Genomic DNA, 15,166 nt, shown 5'->3' on the forward strand with positions numbered 1-15,166 from the left:
GTTTTTTCTGTGTACATTACTGAATTGCATGTCAAAATTAGGACATGCACATTGCAGCTCTCTCAAAGAAGAGTGGCACAATTTCTAATTAATCAGTCTGAAGTGCAACATACCTTATGTTTAATCAGTGAAGAAATATAAATTGTATAATATACAGCTAAAGCTTATACAGTATTTATAAGGTGCAGAAGCATCATGACAAAAATTCAACTAAGGTGTGAAATTCTGAAATAGCATCCAAATGAAATAGACATTTTTATCTTAAATTACAAATCACAAGAAGATTCTGTTAGATTAACTGGAAAATAGAAAATATTGGTTGGCTTGTCACTGCAGGAAAATATTTGGGTTTATTTCCGATTTTGACTCTTTCAATATGCATCCTTTTAATATTTGACAGCAAAAGCTTTTGCCAAATATAGCTATTTTTATTTTGTGAAGAAGTAATTTAAATGGCTTCTTCTGCCCTTTATTATCTGAAAAAAAATGTTGTGACTTTGCAATCTGTTAGCACTTTGCATCTCAGGCTAAAGCCCTTGAAAAACTTCTTATTTAATTCTAAGTGTATCTGACTGTGGAATGCCTCCGTCTAAGCCTATTTTTGCACCAACATCGTACGTGTTGAGCAGGAATGAATACCTCCAGTTTGTTCTGCCTTTTGCTTTTGGTCAACGGATGTTAAGAGCTCAGTGTTAAATGTATGTTTTCCTCTTTTTACCTAGAATTATTGAAAGATTTGAACATCGTATTATTCCATTCCTATGATCCAGTGAAGATGATTTTGGAGAATGCTGAAGGAGAACTATATAGATATAATCTAAATTGTAAAAGAGGGCTAGAATGGCATTTTTTCACACTGAAACAATGGGCTTAGACTGGATTCTCCACCACCATCAGACTGGAGTAACTTTGCTTAGGATTGTATTTTTTCAGCTTCGACCTGAAGCATCAACTGTGGCTCATATCTCGACACAGGTTATAGTGATGTTGCCCTATCCTAGACAGCCCAGACAAGCCCAATCTCATCAGATCTTGGAATCTAAACAAGGTCAGCCTTGGGGCCAAACTACAAGTGACGAATGACACAGGTTGGACACTTGTCAGCTTCCCTCAAGTTTTGATGGGAAATGTAGGCAGCTTGGCGGAATGTTGGACAAGTGACAGTTGAAAAGTCCATTGGACAGCAGTCAGAGAGCCAAGCTGCAAGACCAGGACGCCTACATTTCCCATCAAAACTTGAGGGAAGCTGACAAGTGTCCAACCTGTGTCATTTGTCACTTGTAGCTTGGCCCTCAGTTAGTAGTCTGATGGGAAACCTCCAAAGAAGACCAGGGTTGCTATAGAGAGGCACGCAATGTTGGTCTCTTACCTTAAAAACGGCAGCAAGGGGAGTGGGAGGTCGCCACAAGTAAGCCATGACTTTCCATCACCATTGTAAGTTTGTGTGAAAGAACCTTTGGAACGGTCTTTGATTATTACGTATTAAGAGGGCCAGCTCCTGCTCTTTTCGCTCACCAACCCCATTGCTTGCTGCTGGCAATATTACTTTATAGGGGTCCTGCTCTGCTCTTGGTAAAGACGTGGAGAGGGAAGGATTTGGGAGAAGGGGAAGCTCCGAGCTCTCCACCAGCACAATTCCGCTGCCATTTACACCATCTATTTACAGGCTTTTGAGACGGGAGAGAGGGCGAGACTAGCAACGTAGTATAAAGCCCCTCGCCGGGCTAGACAGTTCTGAAATGCTCCTGAAAGTCGAACGGGGCTGCAGTCTTACGCGCGAGACGGAGTAAGCTTCGCTGAACTCAAGGCAGGGCGGAAAGGACAGAGGACTCTCCCTTCTTCGCAGACCGAAGAACTAGGAGGCCTCCGCAGCGAGAGGAGGAGGAAGGTGCCACGAATGGACGGTCCGCCGCCCCCTTACCTCGGCTTCTCCCACTCTGCTGTCCTTCCCCTGCGCACCTGGCGAGGCTGCCTGAGCTCACCTGGGATCCTAAGTCGCTGCTGTGATTCTCGGCCGCAGCAGGCCCAAGCGGCGCTTTTGCCCGCCGTGCCGATCTCTGCTGCGGAGGAGGCGCTTCTCTCTCGACACTCCCCCAGGCAACACCGGAGCCTCCTCGCCGCCGCCGCAGCCGAGCGCGCTGCGCAAAAGGCTTCTTTGAGAACAGATGCGACGGGTGACCCCACCGATTGCATCTGTTTACGCGAAGGGACTCAGTGTAACAATCCTGCCTGCTCAATGGAAGTAGCAACCGCTGCGGTCTATCAGGGAGGAGTTGTCATCCCGCCATCCACTAGTATGTGGTGTGCTGCAGGGGGCAATACTCTCCCCGCTATTGTTCAACATCTATATGCGCCCCCTCGCCCAGCTGGTGAGAAAGTTTCGGGCTTGGGTGTCATCAGTATGCTGATGACACCCAGCTATATCTGCGGCTGGACAGCCAGCCTGGATTGGCCCCGGATGCCCTGGAACATGCTTTTGAAGCTGTGGCTGGATGGTTACAGCAGAGTCGGCTGAAGTTAAACCCTTCGAAGACGGAGATCCTGTACTTGAGTCACAGGAACGTGGATTTGGGACTCCAGCTCCCTGTACTCGGTGGGGTGGTGCTTACACTGGCTCTGAGAGTTAGGAGCCTGGGGGTGATTCTGGATGCCTCCTTGAAAATGGAGGCCCAGATCATGGCGGTTGCCAGGTTGTCATTTTTCCATTTTCGACAGACCAGACAACTCGCCCCCTATCTCTTGACTCGCGACTTAATTACAGTGGTCCAGGCAATGGTCACCTCTAGGCTAGACTACTGTAACACACTCAACGCAGGGCTTCCCTTGAACTTGATCCGGCAGTTGCAACTGGTCCAAAATAAATGCGGCAATGTGTGTCACCATCGGAGTGCATTGTACTGCACACATAACACCGGTATTGCGCCAGCTGCATTGGTCACCAGCGGAGTACCAGATCAGATTCAAGGTTCTGGTAACCTATAAAGCCCTATGCGGACTGGGACCGGTGTATCTACGGAACTGCCTCTCCCTGTATGAGCCCTGGAGTATACTTCAATCCAGTGACAAACAGCTGCTGCTGGCCCCTGGCCTCAGGGAGGCCCATCTAGCATTGACCAGACCCAGGGCCTTCTTGGTCCTAGCTCCAACCTGGTGGAATGCTCTGTTTAAAAAGATCAGGGCCTGGCCGGATTTGCTATCCTTCCACCAGGCCTGTAAGACAGAGCTATTCCGCCAGGCATATGGTTAACACCCTTGGGCCTCCCTGCCAGCCACCTTGAGATAGCCGTGCCCCTACAAAGGGTATCTACCACCCAGCCTTTCCCAAATATCTCTGGAGGTAGTTGGGTGGTGGTCGCTGGAGAAATTTGCTGCTACGTTTTTAAAATCTGCTGCTGTATTGCTTTGTTGTGTGTTTTTAAATATTTAAGGAGTTTTATTGGTTTTTATTGTACAAATCGTAATCCACCCTGAGCCTGCTGATGCAGGGAGGGCGGAATATAAATCGAATAAAATAAATAAATAAAATAGCAGAGGAGTGGTGCATCCAAAAAGGAAATCTGGATGGGAGTCTTTTGCCGGAGTCAGGATTGCTATTGGTGAGCTGAGCCTCTATTCTTAAATTCTTTGGCTTTAGCAGGTGCAATGCTGCTAAAGCCCCAAAGAAAAGATCAATTTCAAGCTCCCTCCTTTAAAACTACTCTGCCCTCTGCTGCCATGTGTTCATTGGGGATTTGAGGAAGAGCAAAAGGGAGGGACACGATGATGAGAAGGTCTCCTTTGTCCTCCCCCTAGTGATTTTGCTTCTGAGAGTGGGACCACAAGTGACGCCTGACACAGGTTGGACACTTGCCAGCTTCCCTCAAGTTTTGATGGGAAATGTAGGCAACTTGGTAGAATGTTGGACAAGTGACAGTTGAAAAGTCCATGATTGGACAGCAGTCAGAGAGTCAAGCTGCAAGACCAGGATGTCTACATTTCCCATCAAAACTTGAGGGAAGCTGACTAGTGTCCAACCTGTGTCAGGCGTCACTTGTGGTCCCGCTCCGAGGCTATTTCAGCAGGGAAGGCAGTGTTAGGCTGGTGGTATTAGACCTTCCCCCTCCCCTTCTCCAGAAGACCAGAAAGACTAACCTGGACCCAGCCAGTGCCCCCAAATTAGGAGCCATTAGGAGATGGTTTTCCCCTTCCTCTCTGTTCAGCCACATTGTGCTCAGGAGCCTGCAGCACCAAAATGCAATGACTGAGCACGTTCAGCAGCAGTCACTGAAGCTGTCTGCCTTTTGAAGCCCACAAACTGTTTTGTAGTTTGGAGGCAGGCAGGGAGACAGCACAAGTATTAAGAAGGGTTTATCCTTCTGTGCATTTGACAGCCTGGGCTCTGCTTTCTCCTGTCTATTCCTTTCTCACCCCTGCAGATATGAGGGACCCAGGCCACAAAGGGTTTTGTGTATGACCTTGCATTAAACCTGGTAATGGAGGAGCAGTCAAGGGAGTGCCTGCAGAATGGGAGTAACATGTATGCTCTGTCTAGTTCCTGATAATAACCAGGCTGTGGCATCTCCACCGACTGGAGTCTCTGAGTTGACTTTGAGGGAAGACCTATGTAGAGTGCACTGGACTTCTGGACACGCCAAGCTGCCTTGTTCTGAATCAGGCCAAGGTCAGGATCAAGGTCAGTATCGTCCACTGAGACTGGCAGCAGTTTTCTGAGTTCACTGGTAAAGCTCTTCCACATCACCAACTACCTGATCCTTTAAACTCGAGATGCCAGGGAGTGAACCTGGGGCCTTCCGCAGGCTGAGCAGATGCTTTACCACTGAGCCACATCTCCTCCCTATTACAGTAGTAATTACAATAGTCTAGTCTTGATCTTACCATGTTGAAGTAAATCTGCTGTGTGAAGGTAGGGAAGAAGGCAGGGGGAATCTTTTACAGGGGACATCTGGATTCATATACTGGTTGGACAAACTGCAGTAGGTCAGGTTGGGACAATGAATTTCTCTCTGCCTAATCTACTTCTCAGGGCTGTTGGGAGGAGAAAACACGAGCAGCAAGAGAGAGATACATGTTGAGCTTCTAATGAAAATGACTGGGGGGGATGCATTCTGAAAATGTGTGAAGAAGGCATTTTCAAGATCCATACCGGCAATGTACACCAGCATTCCAACATTACAAAACACTGGCTATCAAATATGCAAAAAAAAAATCAACCATTTGACTATGAACTTCAAAACGTATAAAGAAAAAGACCAAGAAAAAGATGCGTATCTCGGTTCTTGTTCTGTGTTAAAGCATACGACTCCAATAAACACTTCCCCACTGCTGAATATATGCCACTTCTCTTGATGCTTTTTCTGTTTTAAATATCTATAAAGCAGTTCATTTATTAACTAGCATTACATATCAGATTTGTCTTAGCTGATCATCAGTAACAGGTAAAGTTACCGATCTCCAAGACTGATCAAGCAGCTATCATTTTTTTTTGCAGTTATTTGGCACTTCTGTTGGCTAATCTATAGAGGAAAGAAAATGCTAAAGTTCTTCACTAACAATGAAAAATGATTGGATAAAAAAGATCAGATATTAAGTATTTTGAAATGATGCGACTGAAGAAGCATTTTTGAAAACATAACACAGGGCTTCCACTTCCAACATTTTAACAGGTACTATACACTAGCCATCTAACATGTCAACAAAGGTAATCAACTATTTGATTATAAACCTGAAAAATTATACAGAAAAAATCAATAAAAAGGAACATATGCGTATTTCACTTTTTGCTGCCTATTAAAGTACCCAATAAACAGTTACTATTGTTGAATAAAAACCTCTTGTCTAGATGCTTTTTTCTATGAACAATTTTTAATTAATTCTCATTACATACCAGACTCGCCTCAGCCAATCATTAGCACTATTGAAATCTTCCAAATTCAGTGGCTGATCAATTTTCTAACTGCTGTCAATAAATTCAAGACAAATTTTCTGTAGTTCATTGGCATTGTTGTTGACATTATACCAATCAAAGGTAATCTGCAAAACAATTCAGCTAACACATATATAGCTAACATAGTGTGACTATGATAAACAAAAGGCTGTGCTCACAAAAAATAGCAAGAAACACTTTACTTCTGCTTTGAGTCCAATGCAGGAGCTATTCAAACATTTCCCTGCCCCCTCAATATCAGTTGTATCCTACTTAAAGTTTCCCCCACAGTTAGTGTAACTGTGCCAACTGTTTGCCAAGTGCATTGTCAGGCAGAAGACTTTTTTTTACAATCAGAGCATCTGTATGGCTTTTCTGATGTAAGAATTTTAGACAAAATTTAAGATGTAAACTGATCAGCAACTGGAATAAGGTTCCTTTGATTCAAGGAGAAATTGGGTAGAGAGGAATTAAGACAATTTCTTTCAACAAGTCAAACTGGCATGGTTCCTCTCCAGTGTGAGTCCTTTGGTGGGATGTTAGACTGTCTCTTCGACAGAAGCTCTTTCCACACTCCAAACATTTATATGGTTTCTCCCCAGTATGAATCCTTTGATGAGAAGTTAGCCTGTCACTCCGACTGAAGCTTTTTCCACATTCCATGCATTTATATGGTTTGTCCCCGATGTGAATCCACTGGTGTGAAGTCAGTTCTGCGTTGCGACTGAAACTTTTCCCACATTCCAAGCATGTATATGGTTTCTCCCCAGTATGAATCCTCTGGTGGTAAGTTAGTTCTGCGTTCCGGCTGAAGCTTTTTCCACATTCCAAACATTTATATGGTTTCTCCCCTGTGTGAATCCTCTGGTGAGAAGTAAGGTGTCCACTCTGACTAAAAGTTTTTCCACATTCCAAGCATTTATATGGTTTCTCTCCTGTATGAAGCCTCTGATGACAAGTAAAATCTGCTCTCCAGCTGAAACGCTTTCCACATTCCAAGCATTTATATGGTTTCTCACCTGTGTGAATCCTCTGGTGATAGGTAAGGTTTGCACTCCTTCTGAAATGCTTTCCACATTCCAAGCATGTATATGGTTTCTCTGTGGTGTGAATCCTTTGATGTGAAGTAAGGTGATCGCTCCGATTGAAGCTCTTTTCACACTCCAGACATTTATATGGTTTCTCCCATGTCTGAGTTCTCTCTTGTCTTTTAAGGCTAGATTTGCAGCCCAGCCTTTTCTCACTCAGGTTCCGTTGATCCCTTTGTTCCCCTTCCTCTGATTTGTCTTCAAATAGAATTTCTTGGAAGCCACTGCCCAAAAAGGCCAACGATTCCTTTTCCTGCTTTTGGTTTGTGTCTCTGTTCCTTCTCTGCTGTCTGTTTGATCTCTCTAGATTCCTAGCTTCTTCTTCCACCTCTACATCCTTGTCTCCATAAACATTCATGTCTACTCCACATGAATCTCCCTCTTCTCCTGCTGGAATAGTGAAAGAAACCCAATTAGAGACACATGAAACAAACAACATACAGCAGATGGAGACATTATCGAATGATTCTTACTCCAACAGGTCTGGAGAAACCTCTACAAACTCTTAACTTTTAGCCAAGGGGAGCAGAACTGTTTGTGTGTGGGGCTCTAAGGCCTGTAATCACTTTTCAGATCTCAGAATTAAAACAGCCAGTTAGCTAGACTTTTTTTTTATATACTTATATTTATAGAGTTCTTCACTTCCTCAGAGTTGTGGGCAAACATCTCACCTGCTTCCTCCAGCCAGGAGATGAGATCCGGTTTGCAGGTCCAAGATCCTTCTTGGGAGGAAAACAATACATACCAATTAGTCACATCTTTAAGACTATCTAGTTTAACAATCATTGATTCTACAGGGAAGTTACTGAAATGAGGGGTGGGAGTGCAATCAAGAGCAGACAGGTATCTCCACCAGAGAATTCTTGGGACACTCACAAAATGGCGCAGGACCATCTACCCACCAACCAACCACTTGCTCACCAAGAGAGGCCACGTTCCTGTAGTTCTCCATCATAACTTCCCTATAAAGGGCTCTTTGGCCAGGACCAAGCAAAACCCACTCCTCCTCTGTGAAATACACGGCCACCTCCTCGAAGGACATGGCACCCTGGAAGGAGAAAGAGGCGTTCTTTGTCAAGTGAAGGTGGGGAATTACATGTTCACGTGAACGATGCTGTGCTTTGTGTGAGAAAAGGGGTGGTTCACAGCCTACCTCACTGTGACATCTTGAACCAGCTGAAAGGCTCCTGTGACCAAGAAATGGAGACTTGTTCCTCTCCATGTTCTGAGCCTTATGCAGAATGGCTGTTTCTTCTCTTCTGCAAAGGGGTGGCAATCTGGATCCGGTCAATGATGTCCTTCTGCTGCCTGTGAGCAAGAAAAAACAGAGGGAAGATTTCTTTCTTACAATCACAGTGCCTGTTTCAGCTCCCCTATCTGAATACTGTTTACTAGTTCATGCATCTCTTTAAGAATATGATTCTCCAGGTCAACTCTTTATACGACCAGCCACCTTGCAAATGTGTCTTCAAAAGATACCAGTTCACAAATAGTCTTGCTGTTCACCACCCTAAAATAATCTGGCTACCCAAATTCTCTGCTGGGTCTCTTGGAAGCAAATTGTCTTCCTGGATCCTCCTTGCCACAACCCTCCTGCTGCCACTTTCTCCATCTCCCCTTGACAGCCCCTTTTGATCCCTTTGGGGAGATGTGAGGGTTATAAACCAATTAAATAACAGGGTTGGTGCCAAATTTGGCTCCAGTGGCTTTCCATCCTACAATGTCAGAAACCATAGACCCATGGCTTTCACAGGCTTAAGAACAGACAAACATATACCTCACAACTGCAAATAGCAAATGTGATAGTCCTGTGCCTACAAGGAGGGTAGTGACACAGGGATGCGCACATTCAAACTAAGGGCTTCTGAACACTCAAGGGACTCCCCAGGTATGAATAAAAATATTTATTTGTGAATGTAAAAAAGGAAATATGTTTATTGATGACAGTGACTGAATATGACAGCCAAACAGAGCCTCTAAGTTCACAGACAGCATATCAGCCATTACACTGCTTGTGTAGTGCGGTGGTTGAAATGTCACTCTATGATCTGGGAGACCGGGCTACAAATCCCCGCTCTTCCATGAAGCTTGTTGTGTGACCTTGGACCAGTTTCTCTCTCTCTTAGCTTAACTTACCTCAGAGCTGTACAGAAAGAAACAGGGTGAAAGAAGAACTGTGTATGCTGCCCTGAGCACCTTAGAGGATGAAAACGTAGCAGCCACTATCGGACTATCACATTAATTTCTCTTGCAAGCAAAGTGATGCTCAAAATTCTACAGCAAAGACTCTTATCGTATATGGAACAAAAAATGCCAGATGTTCAAGGTGGATTCAGAAAAAGGAAGAGACACTAGAGATCACATTGCAAATTTACGATGGCTAATGGAACATACCAGGGAATTTCAGAAGAAAATCAGCCTGTGTTTTATAGATTACAGCAAAGCTTTTAACTGTGTGGATCACGAAAAGCTATGGAGAGTCTTAAAAGAAATGGGGGTGCCACAATATCTGACTGTTTTGATGTGCAACCTGTACTCTGGTCAAGAGGCTACTGTCAGAACAGAATATGGGGAAACAATGATTTTTAATTGACAAAGGTGTCAGACAAGGATGCATATTATTTCCCTACTTGTTCAACCTCTATGCAGAGTATATCATAAGGAAAGCTGGAGTGAAAATTATCTAGCAGAAAGTGGAGTGAAATTATCTAGCAGAAAGTGGAGTGAAATTATCTAGCAGAAAGTGGAGTGAAAATTGGTGGAAGGAACATTAACCATTTGAGATATGCAACCGACACCACATTACTGGCAGAATATAGTGACAACTTGAAACGACTACTGTTGAAGGTTAAAGGAGAAAGTGCCAAAGCAGGATTACAGCTGAACATCAAGAAAACTAAACTCATGACTACTAAGGAATCACACAATTTTAAACTTGACAATGAGGAAATTGAAATTGTTTAAGATTTTCTATTCCTTGGCTCAATCATCAACTGAAAGGGAGACTGCAATGAAAAAAAATCAGAAGAAAATTGAGACTTGGAAGAACAGCTGTGAGGGAACTATAAAAGATCCTTAAAGATAAAGATGTCTCTCTGAGGACCAAGATCAAGATAATCCAAACTATGGCATTCCCCATTACTATGTACGGATGTGAAAGTTGGTCAGTGAAGAAAACTGATAGGAAGAAAATTGATTCATTTGAAATGTGCTGCTGGAGGAAAGTTCTGTGGATATCATGGATGGCCAAAAAGACATATAAAAGGGTACTAGATCAAATCAAGCCTGAATTCTCCTTAGAAGCTAAAATGATAAAACTGAGGCTATCATACTTCAGTCACATCATGAGAAGACAAGATTTTCTGGAAAAGCCATTAGCACTAGGAAAAGTGGAACATGGTAGGAAAAGAGGAAGACATAAAACAAGATAGCTTGATTCAATAAAAGAAGCCAGGATCTGAGCAGGTCTGTTAATGATAGGATGTTTTGGAGGTCTTTCATTCTAGGGTCATCATAGGTCAGAGGCGACTTGACAGCACATAACACACACACACGATAGAGCAAGAGTTGCAGGAAACAAACAACAGACAAAGCCTTCTTGCCTAGGTTGTTCTGGGTTTTCCGGGCTGTATTGCCGTGGTCTTGGCATTGTAGTTCCTGATGTATCGCCAGCAGCTGTGGCTGGCATCTTCAGAGGTGTAGCACCAAAAGACAGAGATCTCTGTGTCACAGTCGTGACACTGAGAGATCTCTCAGTGATCACTGTGACACTGAGAGATCTCAGTGGTCTTTTAGTGCTACACCTCTGAAGATGCCAGCCACAGCTGCTGGCGAAACGTCAGGAACTACAATGCCAAGACCACCGCAATACAGCCCGGAAAACCCACAACAACCATCGTTCTCCGGCCGTGAAAGCCTTCGACAATACCTTCTTACCTAGCTTACTGACTAGAATTTCATCCCACCTCTCATCCAGGAAATTCAAGGTGGTATATATGGTTTCCTCTGCACACAAACTTTATCCTCACACCACCCCTGTTAGGTAATTAGTGCCTGGGAGATAGTGACTGGACCAAATGACATATGCAGCACAGTCCTATGGATGTTTACTCAGAACCAAGACCCTGTGAGTTCAATGGAACTTACTCCCAGGTAAGCCTACATAGGACTGCAACCTCTGCGAGCTCCATGGAAGAGCTGAAATTTGAACTCCGTCTCCTCGATCTTGGTCCAACATTCGAACCACTGCATCACGTGGACTCTGGTGACCCTTCACTTGACCCAACATCTGCAATTCAAAATGGTGCTAGCCCCTGTGACCTCTCTCACCTGGCTCGGTCCTGTGAAGTATCCTGTTCCCCTCTGATCCTGGGCGACATGGAACACACGGCTCCTCTTCCTCCTCCAGCTTTACAATCACATCAGGAAGCTCTGAGTAGAGGAGATAGGTCAGAAAAGAGGTCAAGGAAGGCAGGAAGGGCTGTAAGTCTATCAACCAGGGAAGGAGGGCCAACAGGTTGATCTGGCATCTGGTGTGTTTTCTGTCTCTGTGTCTCACACACACACAACCAGTTGGGAGGAGGAGGAAGGATATAAATGGGTGAGGGGAAAGATTACTGTGATTACTGTCTCACTGTGACACTGAGAGATCTCTGTCTTTTGGCGCTACACCTCTGAAGATGCCAGCCACAGCTGCTGGCGAAACGTCAGGAACTACAATGCCAAGACCATGGCAATACAGCCCGGAAAACCCACAACAACAACCATCGGAAAGATTACTGATGATAAAAGGGAAATCTGATGTCTTTACTGTGACAGCTTTTAAAAATGGCATTAGCCAGATATTACTTAACACACTGTCACAAAATGGAAAAGCCCAAGAAGTTCCTTCTTCACTGAGAAGAAACCCTACTAAATTCCTCTGTCAGAGGAGAGGCTTCCAAGTCCTATGCAAGAAGAGCTGGACTCTTTCTCACAAGGGAAGTTTTGTTTTTTATCTATTTAAAGTTCACCTCTCTCATTAGAAGTCTTCCAGATTTTTTTATGTTCTGCAATGCCAATACGAATCAGTAGGCACTTCAGGGCTAGCAACTACTTTCTCAATCCTGATGGGTTCCAGCCATTGCGCTGACATACAACACTAAGTGTTTTCAACAATATTTCACCTCTGTATTCCTGTATTTGGATTTATGCTTCTTTTCAAATTTCTGCAACGCATATCCTATTGTATTGTTTATTGAATATCCCAGCTGGTGCTCATATTTTACTTGCGCTATGTAATCCTCTTTCAGCCTCCGTGAGAAAGGCAGTCTATAAGTACACACATACATACATCTTTAATGAGGTAAGTAACGCATCTTTTTTTAAAAAAGGGTGGGAATTTAATAACTGTGTCCCAAAGACAGGAAGGCCTTTCAAGCTTGACAGCTAAGCTGCAGAAATGCCCTCTAAGGCCCTTCTTATAGGATTACCAATCTCCAGGTGGTGCCCTTGAGATCTCCCAGAATTACAAGTGATCTTCATACTACAGATGTCAGTCCCCCTGGAAATGGCTGCTTTAGAGGATGCACTTTCATCTCTCCCCAAACCGCACCTTCCCCAGGATCCACCTCCAAAATCTCCTGGTATTTCCCAACCTGGAGTTGGTAACCCTACCTTCTCGTTCCCAGGGCTCTCCTGACACAGTCCATGAAAACAGAACCTTGAGTTTCAGTCTGACAGGACTCCACATCCTTTGCTTCAGTGTTTACAAGCCCCACTTTTCCTTCCAGCTCTCCTAGGCTTTTTCCTGGCTGCTGTTTTCCCTCAGACTTCCTCTCTGTTCTGCCTTTTCCTGTGCTTCACCCTCCTCTCCTCAGGAAAAGGGCAACTAGTTCTCAGGTCAGGGGTCAGAGTCAGGGCTATTGGGAGATGTAATGCCTCAGAAATTCCATTACAATACCCTTGCCTGAGCAGTAATCCATTTGGATCTCCTTTTCCTTTGAAACTGGCTCCAGAATCCATGGATCTTCCCCATGGGTCACCTCAGATTTGGGAACAGCAAATCCTGCCGATAAATGAAAGAAACATACTTCATCAAAAGGGCATATTTCACCCCTATGATGATAAAAAATTTCAATAACTTTTGTTTGACAAAAAATTACTGTTCTGTAAAAAGAAATCAATTAGAATACATGAATTTAACAACATGCAGTATTTGGATGTTAATGAGCTCAAATGTTATCTATTTCTTTATAGAATGTAATGCAGCAATTCAGACTAACAGTATATCATTTATACAAAAATTGTATTTAACACATCTACACATATGCAGAAAAATCATAGCATCAAATAAATAAATTGCAAATATTAATAATTACGTATGGAAACAAAATAATCATTTATGGTGGGGCAAACATCCCAGGGGCCACGCCCTCAGCAGGGTATGCAGCACAAGACAACCAGCAACTGCACTGAAGCCGCTATAACTGCTCTCTCATTGCCTACAACAGCCAACTCAGGCCGTGAACAGTCCTGATATAGCCAATATGCCCATTCTCCCACTATCTCCTCTACCTGCTTCAAACCAGGTTTCCAGCTGGCTTTCAGAAACAGGCCCTTTTAGCCCTGCTGCAGTCTGTTGCACTCTTCTGCCTTGAGGTGCTCCCTGCTCTATGCCAGGACAGGGATCCTGCCCTTCTGTGAGGTTACAGTTCCTCCAACATGGAAGGATTCCCAGCTGTTTTACTACTCTCCTCCTCGGCTTCCTGAGGAACTGTCCATGAGGCCCTAAAATAAGCTTTCAGCTTCATCATATGAAAGCAACGGATGAGACTAGACTTGAGGCATAGCCTGTACTTTGTGTGTCTCGGTTCTCTGTGTCTCCAGTGTTTAAATAGCAAGGCTGAGGAGACGTCTGCCTGAATCCTTGGCGAGAAACTTCTAGAGTCAGAGTACCTAGAACTGGACCAGTGGTCTGACTCATGGCTCATGGCAGCAATTCCTTTTGGAAATGCTCCACATGGAACCAGTGAAGGCTTCAAGCTTCTTACCACTCCCTCCCCCTGTCAAACTCCAAATGCACACGATCTATGCCAACTGCCCCAAAGAGGGCATTGTAGCTCTGGCACAGACACTATAAGACACTGCAGTAAACATCTGGACCAGCCCTGAAAGATAACATTCATGCTTTGCATTTATGTAGTCCTTTGGAACATCTGAAGTGTTTCACATGTATTACCAAGGCAATCCTCATAACAGCCAGGCAAGATATGCCGCTATTATCATTATATCTGACAGTCAAGCCGCTAGTCCTTTTTATGATCATGAAAGCAATAAAAAAGGCTATTTACAAAGGTAAAGGGTTTCTATACTCTCAGAAGGCTCCCAGAATATGTAGAGAAGAATTACTTTATAAATTAAACAAGTGAAATTGAACATTCCCTCCTCACACATACACATACAAAAAATGCCCTCCCCCTGCCCCCAGCTTGCTGACTACTGAACAAACACCAAGAATCATGGGAAGGCTACCTAGAGAGCTGAGATTTGAACTCTAGACCTGCTGTGTTCACAGGCATGATACTTCTTAGCCGTGACACTCCACTAGTTTTCACCGAGCCCTGATTTACACATGTAAGAGAACGAGAGGGTAAAATGCCACAAAGACAGAATGGACTGCCCTACAACAAACTACAAGTGGAAGATCGTATGTTGGAATGTTCCCTATGTTAAAAACTTCCTGCAAAAAGAAAGCAGGCACAGCAAGCAAAGAGAGGGGACAGAAGTTTCTCTCCGGTGTGCCAGTTTTCTAGATTTTTTTTTTACATGATGGAGCATTCACAGGACAGAAGTCCACCCTAGCAATCTGTTGTGGTGCAGTTTATTCTACTTCTGGTTGCTCCCAGCATCACCATACCAGGCAGCCTAAGGAAGCTCCTTCACTTTTCTGCTTCAACAGCCGGGCCTTAAGAATGTTCACAGTCATTTAACAAGTCTTGACATATCACATGGTTGACCTTGGGGAAGAGAAGAGAGAACTTTGCAATAATCATTGGAGTATTACCAGGGCTTTTTTTCAGCAGGAACGCGGTGGAATGGAGTTCCAGAACCTCTTGAAAATGGTCACATGGCTGGTGGCCCCGCCCCCTGATCTCCAGACAGAGGAGACTTGAGA

At 44.2% G+C, this 15,166-nt stretch overlaps 1 protein-coding gene and 1 pseudogene across 2 annotated transcripts; both read right to left on the reverse strand.

The window, feature by feature from the left end:
* LOC129329427 (zinc finger protein 420-like) overlaps window positions 1-2,060 on the reverse strand; it is a 45,083-nt pseudogene extending 43,023 nt beyond the window's left edge.
* A 3,795-nt stretch (window positions 2,061-5,855) lies between these two features.
* LOC129329404 (zinc finger protein 251-like) lies at window positions 5,856-13,038 on the reverse strand. 2 transcript variants are annotated; one of them, XM_054978968.1, is made up of 6 exons: window positions 12,959-13,038; window positions 11,341-11,442; window positions 8,165-8,319; window positions 7,933-8,059; window positions 7,683-7,733; window positions 5,856-7,401 (listed from the first exon to the last, which is right to left on the reverse strand). In XM_054978968.1, exons 1-6 carry the CDS (start codon window positions 12,972-12,974, stop codon window positions 6,368-6,370), a joined length of 1,485 nt encoding a protein of 494 aa, XP_054834943.1. In that variant the 5' UTR covers window positions 12,975-13,038; the 3' UTR covers window positions 5,856-6,367. The 2 variants fall into 2 exon arrangements, with proteins under 2 accessions (XP_054834943.1, XP_054834942.1); XM_054978967.1 differs by having other exon boundaries at window positions 12,953-13,038.
* Between the last annotated feature and the right edge of the window lie 2,128 nt (window positions 13,039-15,166).

This window comes from Eublepharis macularius, chromosome 4, assembly GCF_028583425.1.
Source record: "Eublepharis macularius isolate TG4126 chromosome 4, MPM_Emac_v1.0, whole genome shotgun sequence".
Lineage (NCBI taxonomy): Eukaryota > Metazoa > Chordata > Lepidosauria > Squamata > Eublepharidae > Eublepharis > Eublepharis macularius.